This window comes from Phyllostomus discolor, chromosome 9, assembly GCF_004126475.2.
Source record: "Phyllostomus discolor isolate MPI-MPIP mPhyDis1 chromosome 9, mPhyDis1.pri.v3, whole genome shotgun sequence".
Classification (NCBI taxonomy): domain Eukaryota; kingdom Metazoa; phylum Chordata; class Mammalia; order Chiroptera; family Phyllostomidae; genus Phyllostomus; species Phyllostomus discolor.
In genome coordinates this window covers 29804309-29826372 of record NC_040911.2, presented here as the reverse complement: position 1 = coordinate 29826372, position 22064 = coordinate 29804309, and the positions used below count along the sequence as shown (strand labels likewise).

Here is a 22064-nt window from a genome sequence, read left to right as displayed (position 1 = left end):
AAATTCTGGGATGTTTTATTTTTAAATCTTTGGGATTTAGAGTACCAAAGATAATTATGTTTGGCTATATGAAAAATTAAAAGCAAATAGTGACTTCTTTTCAATGTAAGCACTAAATTATTTTGACATTATTTTTGTCATTGTTACATCTTATTAGATTTTGTAAAAGATAGGTTAGAACTATCTATTCTGTCTCCCTCCTCTCTCTCTCTCTCTCTCCCACTCCTTCTCTCCCTGCACTAGTCTGTTCTCACTCTCCCATGCGCACATACTTTAGAGTCATGTCTTCTCAAGATGCAAACATATGGCTACTGGTTTTCAAACATGTACAGTGAAGGTGGGAAAGGACATATATTGTGCTGGTCTTTTAAAAAAATTGATTGATATTTAATTCCAGTGCAATGTCCCAAACAGGCCCGTGCAATTCCCGGTTGGAGATTTGATTTTTGCACAATCCCTTCATATCTGCTGGTACATATACTGACTGACTAATTTACTGACTGGGTGACTAACTTACTGAAGGTCATTCCCTGTTTCTGGCATTGCTTCTAATTAGTGCTACTTTTCTCACTGAGTCCACAGATCTCAACTGCTTCATGCTCCTATTTTTTTTTTCCCATTTTCCTCCATATGCTTCCCAATTCACTCTCCACTCTTAAAGGTTTCAGGAATGGCTAATCTTTCATATTTATTTTCCTATAAAAATCTGGTCAAGTTGCTATAGAACTGTGGCATTAGAGCTGCCACGTGGGAACGCTGGGAGGATGAGGCCACCACCCAGAGATGAGGCTAAGAGAAACGGAGAAGCAAGCGATGTTTGTCGAAGATTTTGTACATCAGGTACAGTCTTTGAATTTAAATATATTCTCTGTTTTCTTTCTTTTTCTGGAAGCTCTAGAATTTTTCTACTGATAAATAAAGGCTGGTTTTTGTTTGTTCATTTTGTTTGTTAATACCAGAATGTAGTTGAAAGATGGTTGACCAGTGTTCTTCAATGGGTCCACTAGGATATTTTGTTACTACTGGGAGAAAAAAAATCAACCTAAAAAAGGGTATGAACAAGCAAAAGTATGCATTAAGGTAAGTAGGTAGGAGTCAGAGAGAACAGGCAACTCTCAACACAACATGCTATCTATCGTGAAGCTTGACTTTCAGGGGAGATTTCATAATTCATGCCTTAATCTTTTTTTAAGATCAATGTGTTGTTCTCTGTCTCGCACCCTGTCCTGGGGACCTGGCTGGCAGCCCAGGCATGTGCCTGACTGGGAATCAAACCAGAGACGCTTTGCTTCACAGTCCGGTGCTCAATCCACTGAGCCACACCAGCCAGGGTGCATGCCTTAATCCTGAATGAAGATTCTCCTGAGAAACTGAGAAGACTTCAGAAGCAATGGTGTCAACCACTTACAATGGTGACCATGTAGCCAATTCAGCAAGGTGAAGGTGGTGCTAGAAGAGTCTACACTAAAGGAAAGAAAGAAATTGTGCTTCCTGCAGACAGCAGTGAAAAACAAAAATTGTATTTTGGTACCTTTAATAGGTACCATCAGTGAGGCTTTTTAATTGTGAGCAGTATATCTATTTCCATGGCATCAAAAATATCAGAGACATCCCCACATTGATTTGAGTCTGGAGAGAAAAAACTGTTGGGTGCCACATGTCAAAAGTATAAATGTTCATCTCTGAGTGAACAACAGCATGAGGACTCCAAGAGCCATTTGTAAGTCTTTTGATGAGTGCTGAAACATCACCAGAGCAAATAGGGAATAGGAGCATAAAATGGTAAATTTATAATTTGACTATTTGGAGGGGTATTTTTTTCTCTAGCCTGGGTGACAAAGGTTTCAGCAATTTGGAGGCTTTACACCCAAAGGTACTTTCATGTTGACTTGGAAAAGTCTAGAAATCTGAATTGCAGTTAATTAATATTTTATTATACAACATTTTCATCATTCCCTTATCTGAAAAACTTTCAAATCATACATGTTTTAAAAATTAAGTAATAAAAATTATATTCAGGGTCTAAATTTTTAATGTAAATTTTATTTTAATTTTATGAAAATTTAATAAATATGATGTTATCTAGATGTAATAAGTTCAAACTCTATACCTAAGATTTAAATAGGGGTTAAAAGTAGCAAAAATTTATTAGCACCGTTCAGCTTGGCACATGACTGAAATGCTTATGCATGGTAAAGAGAATTTGTGTTAGAGCTTAGCTCTTAGGTGACAGAAAATGGCACCTGTAGTACTGATTGTATACCAAGCAACATAATGAGCACTTAATAAATGCCATTAGTGATGTTTGATATTGCAACAGTTTGCACATTTCTTTAAAATGGGGTTCGCATTAAAATGGGGTTCTTTAAAATGTGGGCATGGCCCATAAGGTGTTTCTTCATCTGGGATAGCCTGTCTCACCAGCTCCATCTCTTTTCACTTCTGTGGCAGTTGCCCTGCTCTTGGGCTGTGCTGAACTACTACCATTCCACAAACACACAGCATTCTCTTATGACATCTTTGCTTTGCAAACATAGTGTCTGTTTCTAGGACGCACTTACCTCATTTCTTCAAGGTAAAAATTATATACTACTACTACTACTACTACTACTACTACAAAGAGAAGCCATTGTTAAGTATTTCCAGCGCCAATTATTATTCTTTCAGGAGTTTTATGTATATTGTCTGTATTATCTTCAATGTTATGGCAACCTCCATTTTTTCTGTTAGTCTTCTCATTTTTAGACAAAAACTCTCTGTAAAACCTTCTCTGCTTCCCTCAGTTGATTCGATTCACTCCTCCACGACCCTCTCGCATGTTACTCATGGTGGTCATGGCTCTGCACACAATATATTAATGTAGTCTGTTTCTTTGACTGCTCTCCAACAAAATGATGTGCTTCTTGAGTTAACCAAGTTCTCCTTTTACTTCCCCAACTCCAGCAGCTTCCAACAATATTTAATGTATTTAAAGCGCTCAATAGTAATTGGAAAGACAAACTGATTTAAAAGACAAATAACATTAACCCTTCTTCTCTAACCCTCCGACTTCCAGTGCACTCTGTAATACTGATCACACGTGCACAAAGAATGGTCAGCCATATTTTTTGGCACTTGTTTATATTTGTTACATATGCCACCTTTGGCAATTTTTAGTTAATATTTTTGAAGTTAATATTCAGATGAGGACATAAGAACTGCGGTGGCTTCCTAATACAGTGATGAACACATATATTTTATCTCTTGTGACATGTGACAAGTGATTTGTTGTCGATAACAATAGTGTGTTAAGTAGTAATAGCTGGTGTGAATATTTTGTCCTGATTTTAATGGAAATATTTTCCATGTTTCATCATTAAGAATGATGTTTGGTGGAATATACTGGTAGACACATATTGTCGAGGTAAGGATGTTTTCATTCTATTTCTAGACAGGTAAGAGTCTTTCTAAAAATCATTAGTGGCTATAGAGTTGTATCAAATAGTTTAGGCTAATTGTCATTCATTTCTGCAAGTGTAGAGAATTATATTAATATAATACATTGTTTATACTGAATTATCTCCATATTCTTCAAAGGAATATTATTTTGCACAATGTATTCTTTTTAGCACATTGTAAAATTCAATTTGCTGATATATTTAAGAATTTGTCATCTATATTCATAAGTGAGGTCACCTATATATTTTAATGCTAATATTTTTAACTTATTGTCTCAAGGTTATATTATCATAGAATGAATTTAAAAGCTTTTCATTCTTTCTTATGCTGTGAACCTGGCCTTTGCAGGAAGCCTGTAAAATATCCAGGTTTGTTCGTGTCTTAGTGTCAGAGTTTGAACAAATTAAGTTTATTTCATAATTATTGGTCTATTGCTGTGTTTTTTCTCTTCATCCAGTTTTCATCACTAATATTTTACAGATGAAATATATTTACTTCATGTAGATTTTAAAACAAATTACTATGCAAAACAGCAGTTTCCTTCATTTCTACATATACTGATGTCTCTTAATTTTTCCTATTTTTCTTTCTCAATTTTTGTTAATTTCTATTTTCTCTCTTTTTTCCTTTAATATTGAATATGTATGCCAAATACTTTTAGTTTGTCCTATAAAATAATACATTGTAATACTAAAGTATGATCTTTACCTAATTTTGCTCTGTAGTTTATCACCAGTCATCTATAAATAAATGTAATTTGTATTTCTAAGTATCCCTTAACACAGAAGCAAATAAATAATAAAAATATGACAAAATATTTCCAGTAGTCCATATATTTCTTATCAAGTTCTGATTTTACTTTATGTGGTCAATAAAAGTAGCCTGTAAGATCTGACTAGTATAAAGTAATGGCTAGGAGCATAGATTATTCCAGGGCCCAGTGTCAAACATAGTGAATCTCTACTCAACACTAATGAGTTCCGTGAAAATGAACAAGCTTATTAAAAAACAAGGCATCAGATGCTTCAACTGTACAATGGACATGATAATAGCACACTCTCCATAGAGTTGTCATGAAGATGAAAAGAGTTAATGTGCCTGAGCACTCCGAATAATGCCTGGCATGTAGAAAACATGCAACATATTAATAACCCATTGTTTTATTATAAATATTATCATTTTTCTTGGTAATATTTTTATGTGTTTTGGTGGCCCAGCACAGGGCAAACCCTCTAAAATTGATATAATCGCATTTCTAACTCATGGCCCCCGTGTTGACCAACCACAAATCCTATCGTGGCTGCCTTTAAAATACATCCAGAGGACAGCGGGTCAAAGGCAATGGACTGTTTCCACTTCACTACATCCAATGACTCTCTAAAGACAGAGTATTAGATGTAAGAATTTTTAGGGAATAAATATTTATAATTTGGAAAATTCCCTGAAACCTTTTGACATGTCGCCATTTGTTCATGCTGCCTACCTACCAGTTTGAGGGGAAAATTTTGATGTCAGTTATTAACAAATGTTTCTTTCTGTAGACTGGCTTCACTTGTAAAAACAGGGCACTATTTACTACACCACAGATTGATACCTCTATTCTGTAGGAAAGGGGACAGGGGACACACTAGATCAATGGGGAAGACACTGCAAGAGAAAATGAGCACAGAGATAGTGTGCATGAATGCACACATGTATGCACATGCAGAATCAACTTAGTGCAGCCCATTAGAACTGAGAAACATCCGTCTAAAATTAAATTTTCTTCAATAGTTTTTATGGTCTTAAAGTGTACATTAAAATTTTTTTCATATTAAAATCTTTACCTCAGTTTCTATTACTGCTTCTTTAGTTTTCTTCCCCTTTTTTCGCAATTTTTTCTTTGTTTGCTGCACATTTTTTTTAACATAGTCTCTCTTTTCAATTATCCGACATAGTATCTAGGAGACAGTCAGAAATTAAGATATGTAGCATTTACAATTCAATTATCCTGGTATAAATTAAATATATCCCAAGTGACTATTTTAATAATAACAATATATATTTTGATATAAAGTCAAAGGAGCACCACACATGAATTACAAAAATATACTATGATATCCACAACCCCAATATTCGAGTTACTTGAGAAAACAATCATATCAATTTTAGCTAAGTAACAAACACTATTAAACTCACATAGAAATTATGAATTTTCATCACAATATTTAAAATATTTTAACCAACATTAGAGGTCCACTACAAATTTTCAGTAATCACTACAGAAAGTGTATATAAACTATTCTTTCTAAGAGTTTTTGCTAAATTAAGATTTATTACAATTTATAAACTATTAAAATAAAAAAAATCAATTAATAAACTATAAGAAGATAGAACAATGATATAAAATAAGGGGAAATAAAAGTCATTAATCTATTTTGGAATTTATTATTATACTCAAATAATTATATTGAGACTTTTGATACAATTAATAAATTTCTATCATGAATGTAAGGAGAAGTCATTATCAAAACCATTCATCTCTCTAGGTGTTAGTTCCATGAGCTCCAGGAAAAGCATTCAGAAGCCCTAAGTACGGCAACACATTCAGGATGTGTTCCATGCTTTATGGACTTGCAGAAGTTCCTTCATGCATTTAGGTTTCAATTTTCTGAAGTTTATAATGCAGATAAACTGTCTCCTGCCCGTTCTACAGGGAGGCTTTGAAGAAAAAAAAACTTTCATAATAGGAACAGTTTGCAATCACAAAGTTTTTTAAATAAAATATTTTGATAATTTTTAAAGACCAGAATATAAAGTTACATCATTACTTGCAATGAAAAAAAATCCCGTTTTCAAAATGGCCCAAATGAATAATATGTATGCACTCCCTGCAGCAAAAGACAAGAATGTACAACTCTTACCACACCCTCTACTTCTCCTAAAGACTAATGACATTACGTATACATATTTTGTCTACTACATTTTTGTTTGGGAAGGGCTAGTAATATCAGTTACTGCCATAAACTTGTTGTTTTAAGAATATTTTATCAACATTTGCTTTATTTGTCATCCATCCTGTTTTCTACATGCATCAAAAATGTACCATGAAAATGTCAAGATACATTATATTTCATATTTGAGTAAACATAGCTTTACCATTTTATTAATGAACAGTGAAGACTTTGAATTCAATGTACCATAGTGGGCAATCATACCAAATAAATCATTACTCACCTATTTGAAAACTGCTTTCCATAAGTACACTCTAAGATATAGTACAGGGTTCCAGGTAATGATATTAATAGTCATCCTATATAGTGCCACTGTAGATCACTTGTGTGCTTATGGACTATTTATTCTGTTCATGATTTTACATCTTCCTATATGAAATCATAACTTTCCAAGTAATGATATAAAATCATATACATAATTTACCAATCTAAATATTCCTGCAAATTTGTTTCTGAATTAATTGGAAACACTTACCTCAGACTGTTCTTGGTGGACATTTTTGATCCGTATAGCATCATTTTCCATTTGAACTAGAGGTGATTGTGTTTCTTCCAGTATTAAGGAATACATTACTTTCCTTTTCAAAAGGTCCTGCTTTTCAAGTATCTGTTTTTCTTGCAGAGCATACAGTTTTTTCTGCCAGCAAAGATTTAAAATAATTCATTCAGTTATTAACGATCTAAACATTCATTGTCTCCCTCTTGCACCAGGCAGGAATATTTGCTATTATTTGAAAATCAAAAACATAAATGCCACCACAAAAAACACAATAGATATGAATATGACATATTTTTAAAGTATACACATTATTAGAAAAATCATGATAGGAAAATATAATAAACAATAAAAGTAAAACATTCTTAAGTAAGTATTGGAAGATAGTAAGATTAGAGAACACACTAATGACATATTGAAATATGTCACACTAACCCAATATTGAAATATATTGGGTTAGCCAAAAAGTTCATTTCATTTTGACCAATAACTATTGATTTGGATATTTTGAGTATGTTGTTATCTCCTGCATGGTATAACATTGATCGTTCTCAATTAATGTCTCGATTTGATCACCTTCAACTTCAACTGGTCTGCCCGACCACGGAGCATTGTCCAGAAAGAAGTCTCCAGCATGAAACCTCTCAAACCACTTTTGACACATTCGATCAGTCACAGCACCTTCTCCATCTTCTTTTTTTTCCATTTTGGTTGCATTTTTATCTTTCTTGAAATAATAAAGCATAATATACCAAAAATGTTGCTTATTTTCTTCCATCTTCATTATTAAAATGGCTACACAAAAATTTACCAGTTCTGATAAATTTTTTCTTTAAATGCACACCGATATCATGCGGCATGTACGGTATACAGCTGTCACCATACAACCTAACAAAATTGTTTTGAATGAAGTTAAAGACAACTAGAACCATCTTATGGGAAAAACCAAAATAACTTTTTGACCAACCCAATATGTAATTCTTGAAGTCTAAGACCAAATGAAACCAATGAACATGATTTAATAACAAAATAGTAAGCAAAAAGGGGTGAGAGATTATAGAATACTAAATATATAAATAAATCAGAAAGTTTGGCATTTTCAAACACATAGAAGTAGAGAAACGCTGCTTTATATGTTTGTAAATGTCAAATATGCTAACAGAAAAAAAATTGCATAATTTGTGTTTGTTTCGAAGAGGACCAGAGGTGCAGACAATCTCAAATAATCTTGAAAAATAACATTGTTTTGGATTGTTTTGCCCCTTTATTTTATTTTTCTTATAATAATAATTTCAAATATTTATATATTTTTGAACAGGAGGCATTCTAGAAAGATGGCGAGGATCAAAAGACCCAACCTGGGTTTCAAAGGACATGTAGGTAGTACAGATAAAGACACAAAAGTAAAAATTGATTTTACTGGCTACAGTGCTTTAGTCTCAATTTTTTTTCATAGAAAAATCATAGCACATTTTTATTTCAGGGTTAAATAAAGAAATTCAATTGAAAAACACTTAAAATAAAGAAAACATAACATCATCACAAAGTAAACTAAAGAGACATTTAGGAATAAGATCCCACTGCCCTTTTACTAGGCTGGCAGAAATTCCCATTAAGCCACAAAATGAGATATGTATACGGGAGGTCAGTTTCTTTCTGCATGATCAGACATTGCTAGTCGTACACAGAGGGCAACTGTCATCAGCTAAGGAGAAAAAACTGCTGGCTTGCAAACCAAGTAGCGAAAAGATGCCTCATTACAGACAAATTTAAAATACTAAGGAAAATGCAAATGAAAGGAAGAATAAAATATTAAAAGCAAATTAGGATCACCTGAATCTTCATTCCATTAGCCACTGTACCTCGAGTGAGTTTTTTCAAGAAATCTTCTCTACCCTACAAATTATTTTAAAAAATTGTAAAGATATTTTATTTGTAGAATATCAGAAAACATCTTAAAGACAATTACTAAGATAAGATACATTTTATTTGTGTTTAATAAAAAGTAAAACAATCGTTACAAATTGAGTATTATTATAAACTAACACGCCTGCTGTTGTCTGAGGCGAAGTCAGCAAGTGACGCAAGGCCACGGGACAGAACGCAGAAGTTCAGTTCGCAGCACTTTGTACTTTGTAATCTGGAGCTAAAATATCCGAGTAATCAAAAAGGGAAACACCAGTCTTCAATGCTTTGTTTTCCAAACTATCCATTTGTTTTTAATATTAATTTCCATGATAAACACATTCAGCTTTGAAAACAAGATAGATACAATTCAAGTTTGACATTTGCAATGTGGAATCAGATTCTCCATTTGTCAAGACTAATTCCTTGCTTTCTTATTTTTTATTCTCTTTCTTATATCATTCCTTGACAATGAGTAGGCATGATATATTTGGAAAAATCTTTCTGTTACTTGGATAAAGAGTTTTAAACTCTTCATAGTTGTCTATTACATTATACATTATACAGCAATTTTCTTCTATTTTAGAATGACACCTGTGAACCCCACGTTGAGAGAGGAGTTGGCTTGCATATATGCTGTCCTCACATTCAAAAGAGAGGTATAGCTTTGCAAAGGTACAGTGGAGGTTCAGAAATGTCTCTGACACCCCTCCTGTATTATAGACTCCCACACCATACCCCAGAGTCTACAGAGACAATATAAAGAAAGAATTCTACAAGTCTCTCCTACAACTCTTCCTTTTTGTTGGTGTACCAACTCATCAAAATTAGGCTTTCCTAAAGCAAAAGAAACACTCCAAAGAAGAAAACACATGTGACAAGGAAAGCAGTAACTTTAATATATCGCCTCACCTAAGGACAGACCTCTATCTAAAGCCAATGCACACAATGATATATTTTGATAATTTAAATGAAATTAGTTGCCTCTTCTAACATGATAGCAGACATAGTGGTTTATCAATTTGTTCAATATCTAATTAAGAGGGAAGCAAATTAAAAATGCCTCTATAAACTGGAAAAAATAGACTGTATTCCAAACCAGAGTGCTACATTTGACCTTTGTCTGAAACTAATTGAAAAGTGTGTGTGTGTGTGTGTGTGTGTGTGTGTGTGTGTTTACTGAGGAGATGGGTTGGGATAGTAAGGCATAAAGCTGAACAGGCTATATAGAATTTTTAAGGCATAGTAAGAAAAATAATGAAGGTTGTTAAGCAAAGTGTGTGTTTTAAAAAGGTAACTTTGGTTGCAATATGAATTGACTAGTTTTTGTTTCCTTAAAATTCATTCATTCATCCTTCCAAGTGTTTTTTTAATTGTCATCCAGTAAGAGAGTAATTCATTGTTTAAAAGCATTTAGGTCCCTGAACTTAGAGATACTAATATTATACAAAAAGGACATGTAGATGTAAAGCTATTAAAAACTGTAGGCAACATACGAGAAATGATAATAAAATAGACTAAGAGTCTGAAACTGCAAGAGTGAAATAGTTGGATTTCTTCGAGTAGGAAGGATAGAGTCCCCAGAAATTTTAAAATCTGCACGTCTGCACAAAACCAACTCCACTTGTTGCCAGTGGACAAATCTGCACTCCCCACGGGAACAGCTGGAGCTTCGCTCTAGCCCCTCAGAGAGCTCCAGAACTCTGTTTTCTACCACACCCTCAGACCTCTGTGACTCCAAGGCCATGGCCAAGTGACTGATCACCAGAAGGGAAGGTGTCTATTACTGGCTGGACTGCCAGTGTCACACTTAAACCAGACACAGGGCCATGGGCAATACTTCCACCCAGATGGTGATGGCCTTCCTTTGTTTTATCCCCTTACGAGAAGTATGATTGGTATCCCAGGCACTGGCAAATACCCTGAAGCCGACCAGTTCCTAGAACTACTGAGTCACTATGACCTTGAAAACACCCTAAAACATGGCAAAGGCTGACATAAGGTGAGCTCAGATGGTCCCAGGCCTTAGGCCGAGAAGTGCAACATCAGAGGGGACTTCTTTGTCTTATAATCTCATTGTCAAAAGTGGTGCGTTCTGTAAAGCTGACCCAACCCAGAGGTGGGATTTGGTATGCAGGGTTCTTATCAAGGAGTGCACTTGGAATCAATTCCCATTGAACTAGAGAGGGGCTGGGACAGGAAGAAAGGAAGAAGATGGGAGAAGAAAGCAGGATTGAGCAGAAACATACAATGTAGCCTCCCACTAAGCAACCTGGGTCAACTCCATGGGGGGTCCTGGAGCAAGAAGGGAACTTCAGCTTTGCCCCAAATCAGACCAAGGTGACAACGCTATACTGTATGTGTCAGTCATCAGACTTGAGCTGTCCCCAGAGTGGGAATGGCCTCAAGCAAAGGGACTTAATTGATTGCTGAAGGGGAATCTGGGCCGCTAGGTCCACAGAGAAATATAACTGTCATGAGTCCCCTCAATGATTAAACTGCCATCACTACTGCTAATTATTATGGACAAAATATATTACCTGCCTACTACGAATAATTATCTTATTTTAACTTTACAATGAAAGTGATGAAATAGCTGTTATTGTCCCTTTTTGTAAATTGGAAAAATGAAACAGAACGATTATGTAAATTGCCAATACAGAAAACACTAGCATACTCTGGAACCAGGATGCTAATTCACACAATCTGAGAGCCTGGGACTTTGTCTTACTGATTTAGCATCTCACAGTCCTCAGATGCCTAGGACCCTAAATGTGAGGGGCATATTTAGTGTAATCTTCTGGCTCTCCTGGGCCTCTGTCCTTGCAAATCTTCCCTTTCCGTGAGGCTGCCCAGATAGTTGGGTTGTTGAATTCTGTACCTCAGCCACCTAGTCCACAGGCTGGAGGATGGAAAGGAGACTTTGTGTGAAAGAGATGCCAATCTGCCAGTGATGCCACAGCTGGCTCTGAAATGCAATCTGCTGGGAAAGCTCTGAGCCCTAGAGAGATGCTGCCTTTTAATGAATTATGCAATATGAACAATGTAGCTGCTGAGGATGGTACCAGAATCAGGTGGGTACAAATTACTATAGAGTTAACTTACACAGGTAAGTAGAATGTGGTCTTAGTAAAATGCTGATTGTTCTATCAATGAATATGTCCAAAAAGAGAGCTAGAAAATTATAAAGAGCTACAGTAGCTTTAAAACTTTTCCTGGTTTAATATCAGATAGTGATGGAGACACTGGCTCGCAGTGTCTGCGTCATCATGGATGAAATGAGACATTCACACGTACTACGGAGTCTGGTGGAAGAAAAGGGACAGCATGGCTTTTCTCTCAAGGGGAGCAAAAAGCTTTGGCCTCTGCCATGACAGGCCTTTATTGATTTTCTCCACCCATTACATGATGGTCCTCATTTACTATGCACAGATTTGCTTTAGGTGGTTACCTTTTACAGAAAACAAACCAGAAGATGCTGGTAATCACATCACAGACGAGGGATATTTGCAAATGAAAAGGCAAAAGTGGTTGAACCGGTTACACTCATCCTTGGAAGGTTTAGCATGGATTTTAGGAAGTTGCTTTGCAGTAAATGTTCTCAATTCAGGGTGAGGGAGTTTTAGCAAAAAGCAAGACTCATAGCGGCCTAGGTACATTGCAGGCCTGATTCCCCACAGGAGAACCTAACCGTGGGCGTGGGTCCTGTGCATCTTCCAGTGGGAACTGGGCCCACACCATGCAGAGCAGCCTCCCACAAGATAGGTATCATTTTTGCGAATTTGCTGTCTCAGGAGATTTTTCTAGAATTATATATATATTATATGTATATATAATATATATATGGGCATCCCTGTGTCAGGTGCTGTGCTAACTAAGCTCATGGATATTAGGGTCATGCAAAGTGGCACAGGGCTTAGAGAGCCGGCTGCTGTGTGAAGTGAAAGCTGCCTGGGTGTGTATATTTGAGTTAATCAACATATCCAAGTAGTGACACAGCTGTAGTGACACATTAAAAAGTGAAAAACAGGTCCTAGAAGTCATGGGATTTGTCATATGACTAATATTCAACAAGTATCATTACCCAGGACTGCATGACACTGTAAAGAGGTCCAGGGCAAGGGGTGCCCAGGAAAATAGGAGAAAACACCCACAGTCCACAGTTGGGGGGGATGGGGGAAGCAAATGACAGGATTAAGGTACTTTGCATTACAATGGTAATTTAATAGGTAGTTTAATAGCTGTGCCAGTAGCTGTTCTACTGCCTCAGGCCTCAGGGCAAAAGGTATAAGGACTTTCAGAATGCATCCTGACTCTTGACTAGCCATAGGGGGCAGCTCCCCCTTGATCACTGAGTCTGGCTTGCCCTCACTAAGGATGGCAGCCCCGAGAAGGTAGAAAGATACTGCAGAACTAGCAAATGTAGCTCATTGTGGGAAAAAATCCAAGATGAGGCCTCGCAGGAGGCTCTGGGTCAGGATTTAAAACTAAGGGTGGGCAGCCCTGGGGGCAGAGCGAGGAGTGAGGAGGAAGAGCTCTGATGCAGCTGGTAGCGAAGGTAGACTCTGGCCAGCTGTCTGTAGTAAGGTAAGAGCTGTGCAAGAGCCACTGTAGGAGTTGGGCTGCCAGGGGCTAGTAAGAAAGCAGGCAGGCTGCTTTGTTCATGCCTGTTTTAGTGGACTCCAAAGCCACCAAGGACTGCTTTGCAAAGATGCTGACTTGCTGCCTAGCAAACCCAGACTCTAAATGGACTCATGGGATGTGTGCCTTTCTGGACTTCACCATGATCCAGTGTACCACGGCACATGTATCCCTGCACTATAACGTGGAGGCTGATGGCAATGTACCCCAGATCCTGAAGGGGAGAGCTGTTGCATGAGGATGGTGACTTCAGTACCTTCCAGAGGGACTGGAGAACTGTTTGCACAGTTGGCTTAAGATAAGGAAATGGGGAACTATTGGGTTTGGTGTTGGCTTAGGGCCCTTTGGAAAACAAGGGAAGTGCTGGGTCTCATGGGAAGGAGGGTTCTGAGCTTAAGTGCTCTGAGCCCCCTCAAGGCTGGAATATTGTAAATAAAGACCTGTTTCTTCCAGCATTAATTTTTGGGTCATTCACCAAGGTGCCGTAGGATGGGCCCTTGGTTGTTCCATACGGTTACAACACTGCAGCTTGGGCACATTCTACAGCACTCTGAAGTAAGCTCCTTCCTCTATCCTCGACTTCCCGTACTCTGTCCTGAACATAACATTTGTTGAATGAATAATTTATTGAACACATGCATTAACCAATAACAAACAAATTGCTTTTACTCTCTCCTTTGGGGAATTAAACTGTAAAAGTTTCAGGTTCTTTCAAACTAAAAAATCTGTTTTTTAAAAAAATGCCTTTATATAATGAGAAACTCAGGATATGCTCTAATATCATCATCACACAAATTGCCATTCATAAACAGCATCTTGAGGATGGATAATAAAAGAAGGCCTGCAAGCTGTTTTCCCGGAGACACAGCGCAGAATGTGTGATGTCGTCGTCGGAATGGCAGGGAAGGAAGTCTCCGAGTAAGGACTGGAAGAAGGCTACCTTTCTTCAGGAACACAGCCTGCAGCCCAGCATTGTGCCAGGCTTCCCAGCTCTTCAGATTGCCAATTCTTTGCAAATGAAACGAAAGCCCAGAAACATCACCATTTCATAACTGTTACAATAATAGATTCAACCGAACATTACCAATAGACGCTAAGTCTACTGAGTGAAATGTTTAAAAGACGCAGATAGTTGCCGATCCTAAAATATCACTAAATTGAGTACTTATTAACTGCAGTCGGGAAATGGATAAATCTATTGGCCATAACTTTAACCAAATGATTAAACTTACTATCACTTGTAATAAAACAAACTTATTCTATGTACTTTGTGATGTATTTCACTGACACAATACTATAACTGTGAAATATTCCTGCCAAAAGTGTTTAACCTGAATCTAATCCATAGATAAATCCACAATGAGAGAAATTTTACAAAGTCACTAGCCCAGAATCTTTAAAAAATATCAACATAAAAACAAGACCATTTTTTTTAAATGTAGGGGACTCTTTCCGATTAAAGGAGACTCAAAGTTATAACAAAAAAGTGCAATACATAATGATCAGTTACATGTAACAACCAATTAAATTTGCATGTGGACTATAAGTTTGTGTCAATTATCTAATTATTGCCTCTCTTAACTCAACACCAGTCTTTAATTTGCACACCAGAGCTAAATCTTGTAAACACTATCTCTTGCAGCTGGAGTGAAGAGGCTTCACCGATAGGGGGCAGTGGAAGGGCTTACAGCCTAGGGTAAAGGGTTTCCCATCCTGTTCCTTTCTGATTGTTTTCTCCTTCCTCCAGCAGAAGTGCTGCCGGTTGGTGTGCGTGGAACCAACTGGTCTTGCACCTCAGCCAGGTCCCTATTCAGAAACTCCACAATCTCTGTTTGACCTCCATCCAATTTCTCTAGCATCTGGCCGGTGGCTGCCTATTAGCCATCTACTGCGACACAGACACACCCTCTCCCAAAGGGTTTTACCCCTCTTTGGAGGAGAGCAAACTCCCCCACATTTGTTCCTTTTGGGGGTACTTTCTCTCATCTCTAAAGGCTGTGGCTGCTCTCCACTTTTGCTATTCCTGTATTGTTTGGAGCAGGGGCGACGAGCTTTCTCTGTAAATGGCTAGATAGTAAATAATGTAGGCTTCGGGAGCATAAAGTCTCTGTCACGACTACTTAGTTCTGGTTTTGCTGAAAAATAAGTAAAAAATATCAATAGACCGCTTAGAAGAGCTTGAAAGACGCAAAGGTAAACGGAGCGACAGTATCTCGGATGCTGGGAAGGGCCCACACTAAAAATAGTCACCTTTGACCTACTGCCTGGTTTTAGCAGTCTGAAACCAGAAGGTGGCAGCAGAGAGCTATGCTACTGAAAGGCTGCTAGGACAAAGGATCCCTGAAAAGTAAAGTTACGGAAGAGTGAGCGTTGTGTCCAGAAACTCACATTCAAGAGAAAAGGGGAGTACACATTCAATGCCAATAGATTAAGATTAGAATTGGGGCAGCATCAGTTTGTGTTCCGGGGACAGAAGGGCCACTAAGAAAAAAGTTAGATGACTCATTATTATCTAAGCTCTGAGACCAGAAAGAGAGAAAAACAGATTTTAAAATTCAGAGTTAAAAATCACAAAACAAAATTTTTGAATTTGTGCAAATGACTGTTGGGCTGGACTGAATTAGTGGGGCAGGGCAGCCCTGGCTGTTTGTCGTTAGGGCACTTTATTGGTGGTCAGGCCCCTAACAGAAAGTCAGTGCCAGCCCAACCTGGTGCTTAAAAAACAAAGCAAAAGAAAAAAAAATATAACACCAGGGCACTATTTATCTTTGTTTTTTAATGAGGGTTTTATATGTATTTTGTAAAAAACACTTTAAAATTATAAAACATAGCCCTGGCTGGCATAGCTCAGTGGACTGAGCGCGGGCTGCGAACCAAAGTGTTACAGGTTCGATTCCCAGCCAGGGTACATGCCTGGGTTGCAGGCCATAACCCCCAGCAACCGCACATTAATGTTTCTCTCTCTCTCTCTATCTCCCTCCCTTCCCTCTCTAAAAATAAATAAATAAAATCTTTAAAAAATTATAAAACATAAAATAAATTGAGTCCCCAAACCCAGAGATATTTATTCATTATGCCTTTTTAGTGTATTCCTTTTTTTGGTCCAGAGGTTAAGGTTGTTATCTTTGGTAAATTCATACCAGTAAGATCTTTCTCAGCCACTAAAAAGGCAGAAGCCCCATTAACTATTTTAAATTCAAAACTGAATCAATTTATAACTTATTCTTATACTTAACTATTCTGTTACTGAGAAACTTGTGTATTTAAATTTTCCCACTATATGTTAACTATATTCATGCTTTCCATAAACACTAAGTACCTACATTCTAAAGATATAACATGTTGGTTTTTTCTAGCATTAAAAATGACCCTTAAACATCAAAACAAATTTAAAGAACAAGAAAAACCATACAATGTCTGCTGTCAGATCACAGTAGAATTAAACTAGAAATCAGTAACATAAAGATAACTGCAAAAAACCCAAAATATGTGGATTAAACAACATATTTCTAAGTAACACATGTTCAAGTAATAAATCTCAAAATTTATGGATTTATTTCTATTAGGTCTAGTACTATTATTTTAATCTGGAACCAGAGTGGCCTGATGTTCTACTTTTCCACCAAAATTCCAATATGTTGAAGCAAACCCCTCCCTCCAAATTCCTGCAGCTTGGAGAGAAACCTATTGAAGTGTTGAGAGGTATTTAGTATCTGATGAAAGCTTTCAACATTTTTTGTCACAATATCACATTCCTCAGACAACACTGGATGAGTTTCTGTTCATTCCATCAACAACACAACTGAATACATATTACACTTTTATTGACTTATCTCCCATAATTATCCTGGGCATTGGATAATCTTGTCTTTTCTGAATAGGTCAGTTATTGAAATTGAAGATATTTTAAAATTGGGATAAGTCATCTTTAACAGTTGGAAAATTCCAGAAACTTCTAGATGTCTTGATTGTTCAAAGTGACTTCCAGTTTGTGGCTGCCTAAAAGTTACTGGGCATTTTACATATGCAGTAATTTGAAAAAACACAATTCAGAAATTCTTCCTCGAAGGCTTCACAAGGTTATCTCCAAGCTCGTTCACAGGTAGCATTGCTACAATTAACTTCTAGAAGACATGGATCAACAATACACAAAATTGTCTATAAGAAAAAAAATGATGTCCGGACTGGAAAAATTATACAGATTTTCATTAATTAGTCAATGTAAAACAGCAGGGTCATTACAAAGGCAGAAACTACACACTCTAATTATTATAAACCTGAATTAACTAAAGACAACTGAGAAATTTTTTTTTAATTCATTACCACTCATGTGTACCTCATAGAAATTTAATGTCTTACATATTCAGCTCACAGATTTGCAGAAGTGTTTAGCAATGGGAAATATTTCCCACATGGAGCAAATTCTTTCTGTTGCTTCTTTCCTGCTATCTCACAGTTACCATAGGGCAGGAAAAGGACCTGATGAACAACTTCTTCAATTTTGCTTGAATGAAGCCAGGAGACATGTCGCTGGGGGTTGGCAAAGCAAGTACAGGGGAATCACAGCAAATTTGCACTTATCCTACAAATTGTATTTTATGGCAACAGAAAAATTTAGAAAAAAGTAAACGATTTAATGAGACAGCATTCTTAATTAGTGAGGGTCTCAGGTTAGTGAAGCAATATGTCTGAAGAATTAGAGGTAGCTTGCAATGACTATGAGAAAATATGTGAATGATATCAATGGTTTCCTGGCAATTGAAAAAAATTAAAGCACATTATTGAGCAGCCAAATAATGTTGTCTTCATTGGTAGCCTCAATAAAAATATTAATTGATGGTCACAGGGAAACACATATTAATGAAAAATTCAAGAAAATTATAAACTTTTATAGTATATACCCTAAGGCGCATATATATATATTCATATGCTTTATAATTTTAAAATAACCTTGAGGTTAACCTTTATATTATGTCTATCATACTAATTTTAGAACATATAAGATATAACAAACCCACTGAAAAACCCATGAGAAAGAACAAAGGCATAATACACCAAGTCAGCTGCACAGCTGGACTGCATGTGGGAATAAAACCCCAGTCTCTCAGAACAGAAACATTTACTGGCAGACAATCTACATGTCCTAAATTTAGATAGCACACTAAAAAGTCTTCACCAAAGATAGTGCTTTGACAGGACTTGGACATAGAATACGGATTCTGTATTTTACAAATGATTGTATGATCATTAAGTCTTTAGTAAGGAAATACCAAGACGAAAGAAGTGTGGGTGTGATGTGTGTGTACAGCAGTAGTCCCCGTGTGTGGTAGAATGGAGCTGACTTTGCTAATCTCTCTGCCAAATGGCCGGGAGTGGCTGTTCATCATATCTGCAGTGAGGAATGCATTTGAGGCCTATCTGCTGTTGTTTCTGCAGACTGTGGCCTCCTAATTCCTTGTACTGATTCCCTGGTGTTCTGGAATCCAGTAACTTGTGGGCCTGATGCACGTACTCCTTTTTCTTATATTAGAAAGGATGCAGGGGCGTTTCCTAGAACCCCCCCCCCCTTTTACCATAGCAGGAATATTATGTATTAGATGTGTAGGATGAGGCTGCACCAAGCACCAGTACTCCAGTGATCCAGATGGTTTGGAGTCGGTAATAGCGAAGAGCAGACACAATGTTGATGAGCTACATTTGGCCCCAATCCTCTTCTGTTTAGGCGGGGGCTCTGTAGAGAAGTGGTTTTTCTTTTGATTTTTCTTCTGATTTTTCAGAAGCCATGATTTTTAAAAAAAGACTACTATAGCTTAAGTTAAAATCTATTATTATCAATATTAAATCAATGAAATTTGGGTTTATCACTGTTTTTCACAACTAAGAAGAATGCAGAGATACAAACCTTGAATTTTCTTCTCACTTCTGCTATTTGCTCTTCTAATTCCTCTGTTTTAAATTTGGTTAGGTGGAAAACAGCACCAATCTGATATGCTTCCTTGTATAGTTTTCTAAGATACTCATCATTTTTTAACTTCATTTTCATCAAAGATTGGATTTCACATTCAAACTCTGATTTTTTCCTTATACTGGAAAAATAAATGTAAAATATTGACAAGATTATTCCAAAAGAGTATGTATTGAGACAAATATATTTAAAAATAGTAAAAATGTGGGGGTTTTTTGCCTTGCAAAATACAAAATAACCAGATAATTCACTAAAACTTGAATACAGAAAGTATTTCCCAGAATTCCACTTCCTTGTCTACTGCTGTCGGGTACCCCCAAGGGCCAGGCCGCACTTCATCTCCGAAGGAGAAGCCCGTCAGTGAGGAAGCCCAGGGCTCTCTGCCGTCGCTCAGCTCTGCGAGCATTCACTCCCTGCTGTAGCCATCCATCCTTTACAGCCATGCGTAGCAACACTAAGGATAATCAAATACAAGAAAAATCCAGTCCGTGTAAAAAAAAAAAAGCAGAAGAAAACCAGTAACTAAAACAAAACTCTCAGGAAGATGACCAACAGTTATTAAGGGGAAAGAGTTCATAGAGGGGAGAAAAAATAAGACATTTCTATCAGTATAAGATTTTCAAAGACTCAGAGAAATACTAGTCTCTAAGGAGAATCAACAAATCATATTTCCTGTCCAGACTGGGTACCGTCTTTGTTCCAAATATATACCACTGACGCATACAATATATAAAAAAGAAATATATATAACACAGAGCTACACTCACAAATGAAGTGACCATCTATGTGGAATAGAAATGGAGCTTGAAAGCAAAACAGGAGTGGGGCATGAAACTGGCTGCAGGTGTTCCACCTGAAGGCTGACCAGGGCCAGGTTCACTGCACCCTGGCAACGGTTTGAGTAGATTGTACTTGTTGAGCAAAAAACCAACTCACTGACAGGACCTATAGGCTTATAAAAGCTAGGAGCTGGGGCAGTGGGAAGGAAAAGCCCAAAATCAAGAACTCAACCAATGAGTAACGAATTAATCAAAAAGGAAAATTTTAAATAAATCTTGAAACAAATGAAAATGGAAACATAACATAACAAAATATTCAACACAACAAAAGTAGTTCTAAGGGGAAAATTTATAATGATAAATGTCTACATTAAAAAAAATTAATAAAGATCTCAAATAAACCACCCTCACTTTACATGTCAAAGAAATGAAGCCCAAAGTTAGGAGTTGAAAAGAAATAACATCAAGAGAAAAAACAAGTGAGAAACAAACAAAAAAAACAACAGAAAATATGAACAGACCAATGAGTAAGGAAATCCAATCAGGAATCAAAAATTTTTGATGAAAGAAGCCCATAATCTGATGGCTTTACTAGTATATCCCATGAAACATTTAAAGAATTAACACCAATCTTGTTCAAACTCTTTCAAAAAGTTGAACAGGAGGAGACAATTCCAAACTCATAAAGTCAGCATTATCCTTAATATTGAAGCCACACAAGGACACTACAAGAACAGAAAATTACAGGCCAATATCCCTGATGAACAATATTAAAAAATCTTAAACAAAGTCATAGCAGTAAGAATCCAACAGCACAATAAAAGGAATATATACCCTGATCATGTGGGATTTATTCTTGGGATGAAAGAATGTGTCAAATATGCAAATCAATAAATGCAATACATCACTTTAATAGAATTAAGGATAAAAATCATATTCTCATCTCAGATGCAGGAAAAGTATTTGACAAAATTCAACATCTATTTATGATGAAAAAACTCTCAATAAAGTATGTATAGAGGGAATGTACCTTGATATAATAAAGGCCATGTATGACAAGCCCACAGTTAACATTATACTCAATGGTGAAAAACCAAAGGATTTTTAAGTAAGATCAGGAACATGGCAAGGGTGCCCACACTTACCATTCAACACAGTACTGAAAGTATTAGCCAGAGCATTTAGGGAAGAAAAAAAAGTGAAAGGTATCCAAATCATAAAGAAATAATTAAAATTTTCTGTTTGCAGATTACATATTACATGTAGAAAAACCTAAAATGCCACCCTAAAACTGTTATAATTAATAAATTAATTCTGTAAAGCTGTAGGTTACAAAATTACTATACAAAAATCAGTTGCATTTTATACATTTACAATGAACTAGGTGAAGAAGAAATAAAACAATCCCATTTACAATATTAAAAATAAAACACTTAAGAATCAATTTAAAGAGGTGAAATATCTGTATACTGACAACTATAAGACAATGAATAAGAAAATTCAGAAAGACAAATAAATTAAAAGATATCCTATGTTTATGAATTAGAATAATTTATAATTTTTAAATATCCATATTACCTTAAATGTTCTATAGATATTCAATGCAATCTCTATCAAAATTCCAATGGAATTTTTTTACAGATAGTAAAAATCCTAACATTTATATGGGACCATAAAATACCTCACATAGTCAAAGCAATCTTGAGAAAGAAGAACAAAACTGGAGATATCACACTTCCTCATTTCAAACCATATGACAAAGCTATAGTAATCAAAACAGTATGGTACAGACATAAAAACAAACACATAAAGAAACATAATCAAGAGGCCACAAATAAACCCAAATA

General features: G+C 36.3%; 1 protein-coding gene across 1 annotated transcript in view; it reads right to left on the bottom strand.

The window, feature by feature from the left end:
• CCDC178 (coiled-coil domain containing 178) overlaps nucleotides 1-22064 on the bottom strand; it is a 288569-nt gene that overhangs the window by 192701 nt on the left and 73804 nt on the right. Inside the window, exons 13-16 of the mRNA XM_036009438.1 lie at nucleotides 19376-19559; nucleotides 8761-8823; nucleotides 6907-7068; nucleotides 5265-5378 (exon numbers count right to left, since the gene is read on the bottom strand). Of these exons, the coding sequence (XP_035865331.1) occupies nucleotides 5265-5378; nucleotides 6907-7068; nucleotides 8761-8823; nucleotides 19376-19559 (523 nt within the window). The remainder of the gene's footprint in view (nucleotides 1-5264; nucleotides 5379-6906; nucleotides 7069-8760; nucleotides 8824-19375; nucleotides 19560-22064) is intronic.